We start from the raw sequence: 6666 nt of genomic DNA, 5'->3' as shown, positions 1-6666 counted from the left end.
TAGCTATTAATTGTTGCATAGTGTTTACAAAATGTGATTTTGTTTTTGATCCATCTATATATAATCTGATTGCATTTTTCATAATCTAAGCTTAGCAAGAAGAAAAGTCATCCAATTAAGTAGATAGAGATAGATGAAACGGTGGTGAAAGCAGACAAAGATCTAAGCAATTTATTTCACTATAAACACCACACGTAGTCCTCCATAAACCACCTTCTCTACCAGAGACCATATATAAACTTGTCCTTTTTCCAACTGGATAAGTCCTTCATATATAATCATTATAATTAATCAGTTTTTGTTAATTGGAGCATCAGATTTGCTATTATATCCTCATATATAATTAGTCTGATATGTTTCTGATCCTTCAATTATTTGCAGGTCAAATATTACTGGGGTTGGCAAGTGAATTTCTTGAAGGCCTTCAAAGTAGTGCTCGATCTATACTATATATAGTCCTTTGTGTTGTAATATTTGTGGAACCATGGATCCTAACTTTAGTAGTGAAGGGTATTTTTGTAGGGCTAAATCCGTATTTTCCTCTCTTTTTGGTATTGTGTTGTGGGCATCTCGATTGCCATTTCCCATGCAAACCCCAAAAGAATTCCCAACCCACCACCGTCAATATCTCCATCTCGGCCTGAACATCCTAATTTTCTCAGAAGCAGCAAAAAACCCTAATAAGCACCCCCACATCATCCACAACCACGTGGCTTCGACATCATCATCGCCATCGTCACAGTTGTCGGCTTCTTCTATTTTCTTGGACAGCTGTACATCATGGTCCTCTAGTGCAATGGACGACTTGCTAGGTACGGACAGTGGAGTTTGCAACGTGGACATGAGCGCAGGTGAGGAACAAAAGAGGAGAGGGTTGGTGAAGAATAAGACAAGAGAAACGACGTCGTCTCACGTGGGTGGTCGCATTGATGCTAAGCGAAGTCGGTGGTGTGAAAGGAAAAGGGAATACCCGCCAGCAATACCATTGCTCGCACAGACAGGGAACTTGCAGGGCCGAATGCCTTGGGTTTTGACCCGGCACTACTCGGACGGGAAGCTCGTCGTCATAGGGGAGAAAGTGAAGCACCATGAATACTTTGAGGCCCGCCGCGAGAACGGCCACCTCATCCTCAACCTCGTGCCTTTGGACTGCAACATAACATGTCATGATATCGATCGCAACGAGAATGAGATGAATGCTCGTGAGGGAGAGATGGAAATGGAATTAGACCTCCAATTTCTTGAAATTGATGAGCCCAAGGAATTGGAAAGTGATGCTGATCAATGTGACATTAACAATGTGGATCATGAGGAGACTGAAGATCACGTGGACAAGAAAGCAGTGGCTACTCCTGGATTGGGTTATAATTCGGTGCCCCGGTCACATTTGGAGATCAAGCTTTTCAGAAACGCAGGTGGTCATGGGATGGTCGAGAATGTGGACTACTCGGCTTCATTTTGCAATGCCCCAAATATCCATGAGCACACCCACACTTACTTTGCGCACCCAGCTTCAGCTCCTCTTCGTCCATTGATCGACTACTGTCGTGTAGGCTAGCTAGCTTGTTCTATATAAAGTCTTAAATTTTAGAGTTAGCTAGAGTAGCTAGCTAGCTGGCTAGCTAGGCTCTTGCTTCTTTTTCTTTTTCTTTTTTCCTTTATTTTCGTGCATGCTTTAAGTGTTCGTACCTATATATGTATGGAAAAAATAAGCTAGGTTTCCTTCCAAATTAAACAAATAAAATAAGCTTTTGATTGAGTGCGTAATAGCGGTTACCCTTTAAAGAATGCGTAATAGCTCATTGATTGAGTGCTCATTTGCCGAAGTTGAACCGGGCTAAGTAATCTACCAAACACAATATTGGTAAGTGATCGAGTAAAAAATGATATAAATTTGTAACACTTAATTGTGAATTCATATTTGAATTTATAACCATTAAATTTTTACTGCATGACTATGATTGAAAAAGTAAAAGTAAATATAGTATAATCCAAATATGGGGCTTGCTGACTAGCTTTCCCATTATACCCTTAGCCCAACATATATGCTTTATATATTATTTAGATTAATTAAATATTTTACAAAAAGGAAGGTGCACATTTTTTTGGTCAAAAAGTGCGTATAAACGAAAATATATTTGTAGATCGACTTGCCAACGGATTGTGTTTTTTCTTGTTTGTGTTTGTGTTCGTGTTCGTGTTTGTGTGTTCGTGTCCGTATCATGTCATGCTGGTATCAGTGCTGGCCCTGAAGGGGGGCACAGAGTGTGACCGCCTAGGGCCCACCTTCAAGAGGGACCCACAAATTTTTATATTATGTATATATTAATATATATATATTAAAAAATAGTTGTTGGGTCTATATATAATATCTTCGCTGCAACTAGGCTCTGCTACTTATTGTGACAGAGCTGTAGTTATCTAATTTCTTTTTTTGGGCTTAGGCCCCCTTTGTACCAAAAAAAAAAAAAAAAAAGCCCTTCTAAGATATAAAGTTTGAGTTATATAACCTATTTTTCCTTGATTATTAGCTAAAAACCTCTTTTTTATTTCTTTTTATTTCCTTAACTTGTGTTTGGCCAACTTGCTTCATTTTTTTCTTGGCTTCTCACGTGAATCACAAGAGAAGCAAGCCAAAATCCTCATATGCATGACAGTGGATCATTTTTTCCCTTGGATTTACACCTCTTCTCTTTTTTCTTTATCTTTTTTATTAAAAATACATGCCTTCTTTCTGAAAAGTTTGATTCAAAGAGCATGTTTGCTTTGAATTGGCAAAAATGGATCTCTACCTCTCCATATAGTCTTGTGAAAAACAGGTTTTTTTTTTTTTGTTCTCCACAGGCTCTTTCAATCTGAAAGAAATTAGAGATGTCTCATTGGGGTAAGAAAGTAGTTAATGTTTGAGTATGTGTTTTTTCCTTTTAATTTTTCTCTTATATTTCTATAATTTTTTTTTTTCAATTATTTTCTTGACATTCAACAAAAAATTTCCTAATTAATTTCTTTTTAATTGTAAATTATTTTGCAAAAGATTTTATTACGGGCCTAATTTAGATTTTACTCCTGAGGCTTCCAAAAGTTAGGACCGGCCCCAGCTGGTATTGTGTAAAAATTAGCTAAATCCAAACCACAACTCGTTAATAAAGCTAACAAATAAAATCATATATAAAAGCAGTGGCTACTCTTGGATTGGGTTAAAATTCGATCGGTTCCCTGATCGCATATGGAGATCAAGATTTTCAAAAATGCAGGTGGTCATGGGATGATCAAGAATATACGTGGAGTACTCGATCGGCTTCCTTTTGCAATGCCCCAAATATATATCCATGAGCACACCCATACTTACTTTGCGCACCCAGCTCAGCTCCTCTTCGTCCAATGAGTACTGTCATGTAAGCTTTGCAAATGAAGGTGTTAGCTAGCTTGTTATATATAGAGAGTCTTAAGTCTTAGAGTTAGCTAGCTAGAGCATAGTAGCTAGCTAGGGTCTTGGTTCTTTTTTAATTCCTTTAATTTCGTGCATGCTTTATATAAATGTACGGTATGTATGGCAAAAGTACTCTGTAAAAATATGATAGCTTTCCTTTCAAAAATAAATAAAACAAACTTTATAAAAAGCTGTGTTGAAAAATATTAATATATCCATAGTACTAGCTGGTGAACATACATATATATACCATCTTAATTTTGTGAAATGTAACTCTTTGTGTCATGCATCCAGTGATAGCTAGATGGCCAAGACGTTTATTTAGAAGCGGCCACTCTTTAAAGAGTATGTAATAGCACATTGATTTTATTTTATTTTTTTATTGAATTTAATAGCTCATTGATCCAGGCCAATCTACCAAACACAATATATATTAGTAAGTGAGTAAAAGAGGAAATAAGTTTAATTGTAACACTTATTGGATGTGTACCTGGATTCATATTTGAATTTATAACCATTAAAATTTTCCTACATGACTATGATTGAAACAAATAAAAGTAAATATAGTATAATCCAAATATCGGGGCTGCCTTAGCCCATTATGCTTTATATATTATTTAGATTAACTATTTTACAAAAAGGAAGGTGCACATATTCTTTGTTAGAAAGTGTGTATAGACGAAGATATATTTGTAGAATTGCCATCAGATTGTGTTTTTTCGTGTTCGTGTCATGTTGTATTCGTGTTTGTGTCTGTGTCCTTGCGTATTCGTGTTGTGTGAAAATTAGCTAAATCAAAACACAACTCGTTAAACTAATAGATAAAAACATAAAAGCAGTGGCTATTCCTGGAATATTGGGTTATAATTCGGTTTCTTGATCACATATGGAGATCAAGATTTTTAAAAATATGTGGTCATGAGATGGTCATAAAACATTTTTATTTGGACGGTGTGCCAACAATGTCACTGATTGTGCTGCCGGGCTTGTCAAAAGAAGGTTGTGAATGGAGACTTGGGCCAACTGTCCTCTAACCTCCCTTGTTTCGGTTCTCTCTTGTAATGGCCTCCCATGCCCTCCTTTGTGGTCTCTTTTGGCAATTGGTTCACTTCTACCAGGATCAAATTCTTTCATTTTCTAGGTCCGGGTTAATTCTACCTAGCAGTGTTCCACAATCTTTGCTTTCTTTTTGTTTCCTTTTTGCTATTTCTCCTGGCCCTTAGGGGCTGGTTGTTTAGTTTTAATTTCTTGTAGGTCAAGGGCTGGGTGTATCTTTTCTTTACTTTTATTTCCTGATCCTTTTCTTTGCTTGTTTTCCTGTCAGTTGTTTATATTGCAAATTACAAAAAAGTAAAAAAAAAAAAAAATTTAATATTGCAAATAGGTCAATACAAAATTTCCTATCTCATATTAATCAATGGTATATTTTGAAAAATTGCATTTTAGTTAATGGCCCAACTCATTTTAATTCGCTAAACTTAATCCGCTTGATGATGTCATATATTTTGGTGCATTAGAAAATACCAATTTGCTCATTCATTTTTTTTATTACTTATGGGTATAAAATTATGACGTTGATCTTAATTTAGTTTAGGCTATAAAAATGGAGTGCATGATATATAAATGAGGTTTATAGTTTAGAGTTTAGGGTTTAAAATTAGGGTTTCAGAGCTTATGGCTTAGGGTTTAGGTCTTAGGTTTTGGGTAAGGCCCAAAACTCGGGAGCTAATTAAATCCTAAGTCATTTTGCTGCATAACAGTCAAATACAAATCTAAATATGAATAGTAATGTATGTTTATTAATTTATTGTAATTCATTTTTTTTTTGTCAATAGTGACTAAAATGAAATTATGAAAAAGTACATTGATTAAATTGTAATTGTGAAAAGTTTTATTGACTTATTTGTAATTAGCTCTTGTTTATATATGATCTTAATGAAGCTCTAGTTTGATAAAAAAAAAAAATCTGAGAATTGGGGTCGTGTTCAACTACCTTAACATGCAGATGATTATACGGACTACAAATACTACTAAATCCCTATGCCAAAAAATAAAATAAATTTATAACACTTGGATGTGTGTCAGTGTGGATTCATTTTTAAATTTAGGAAAAATGTTAGCAAAATGATTATAACTATACCCCTATTTTCAGTTGAGAATCCTGTTTTCACTTTGCTTCAATCAAGAACTATTATTTTTCAAGTGCTTCAATTAAGGATATTCCGTTAATTCTGTTAAAATTGATTACGTGAGGGTCACGTGACCAATTTATAAGAGCAAAAAAGTCTTTTCTCATAAAAAATAATTATAAAAAAATAAAACTAAATAAATTTAAACAAATTTAAAAACAAAAAAATTCCCTCCATCTCCCACCCTCACCACCCCCTGCACCATGTCTTGGATGAGTAGTTCAATGTTTTGATGAGAAGATCCTCCTTCTCGTATTGCTCTCTTTGCCATCTCTGTCTTTGCCATCTCTGCAAACTCTCTGACTCTTTATCTTCTCCCTTGGCTTTCTTCTCCAATATCCATCAATTTGTCAATAGCCTCCTTCACATTTTCCCTTTTCACCAACACCCCAATCTTCTCCTCCTCTCCCCACTTTATTGGATGTTCCACCCCAACCCTCACTGCAATTTTTAGAATATGTGCAGCTAGTTTCTCATTCAGAAATTGATCTGCAAACAGTGGCCATGTGATCATAGGCACCCCATCACATATGCCTTCCAATGTGGAATTCCATCCACAATGTGTTAAGAACCCCCCAATTGCAGGGTGTGATAGTATTAGTGTTTGCGGAGCCCAACCCCGCCCGAATCAGAAGCCCCCTTGCTTTGGTCATTTCCTCAAATCTATTCTCTGTAATCCACTTTTCCAACTCCTCTGTGTGACGACTACGGCCCCTTACAACCCAGATGAATGGTTTATCGGATGCCTTTAATCCCAATCCAGTCAAACCCATCCCCGCCCACCCCTCCCCTACTCTCGTCGCACCCCCTCACCCAACGATCGACGACTCCTCACTCCCCCGGCAGCGGCATCAACGACTATTCTCTCCCCATGCCGCCTATCTCTCTCTCCTTTATCTCTTTCTTTCTGATCTGGAAGAGGCTGGGGCTAGGTGTGATTGGGTTTTGCAACAAGGCCGGGGCTGGGTTGGGGTGGTGGAGCTGGATCGGGCCAGGGTGGGGGAGAGGGAGGGATGGCGATGGTATAGGGGGAAGAGGGGGCGGGGA

The 6666-nt window shown here is 37.0% G+C and overlaps 1 protein-coding gene and 1 pseudogene across 1 annotated transcript; one reads left to right on the top strand and one right to left on the bottom strand.

The window, feature by feature from the left end:
- Positions 1 to 484: 484 nt before the first annotated feature.
- LOC147279406 (uncharacterized) lies at positions 485 to 1558 on the top strand. The gene has a single exon (XM_086252025.1). It carries the CDS (start codon positions 485 to 487, stop codon positions 1556 to 1558), a length of 1074 nt encoding a protein of 357 aa, XP_086108151.1.
- A 4203-nt stretch (positions 1559 to 5761) lies between these two features.
- On the bottom strand, positions 5762 to 6392 carry LOC147279405 (UDP-glycosyltransferase 73C2 pseudogene; annotated as a pseudogene).
- Between the last annotated feature and the right edge of the window lie 274 nt (positions 6393 to 6666).

The sequence above is a fragment of the Dryas octopetala genome, chromosome 7 (genome assembly GCF_963921425.1).
Source record: "Dryas octopetala chromosome 7, drDryOcto1.1, whole genome shotgun sequence".
In the NCBI taxonomy this organism is placed as follows: domain Eukaryota; kingdom Viridiplantae; phylum Streptophyta; class Magnoliopsida; order Rosales; family Rosaceae; genus Dryas; species Dryas octopetala.
This window is presented reverse-complemented; position numbering and strand designations above follow the sequence as displayed.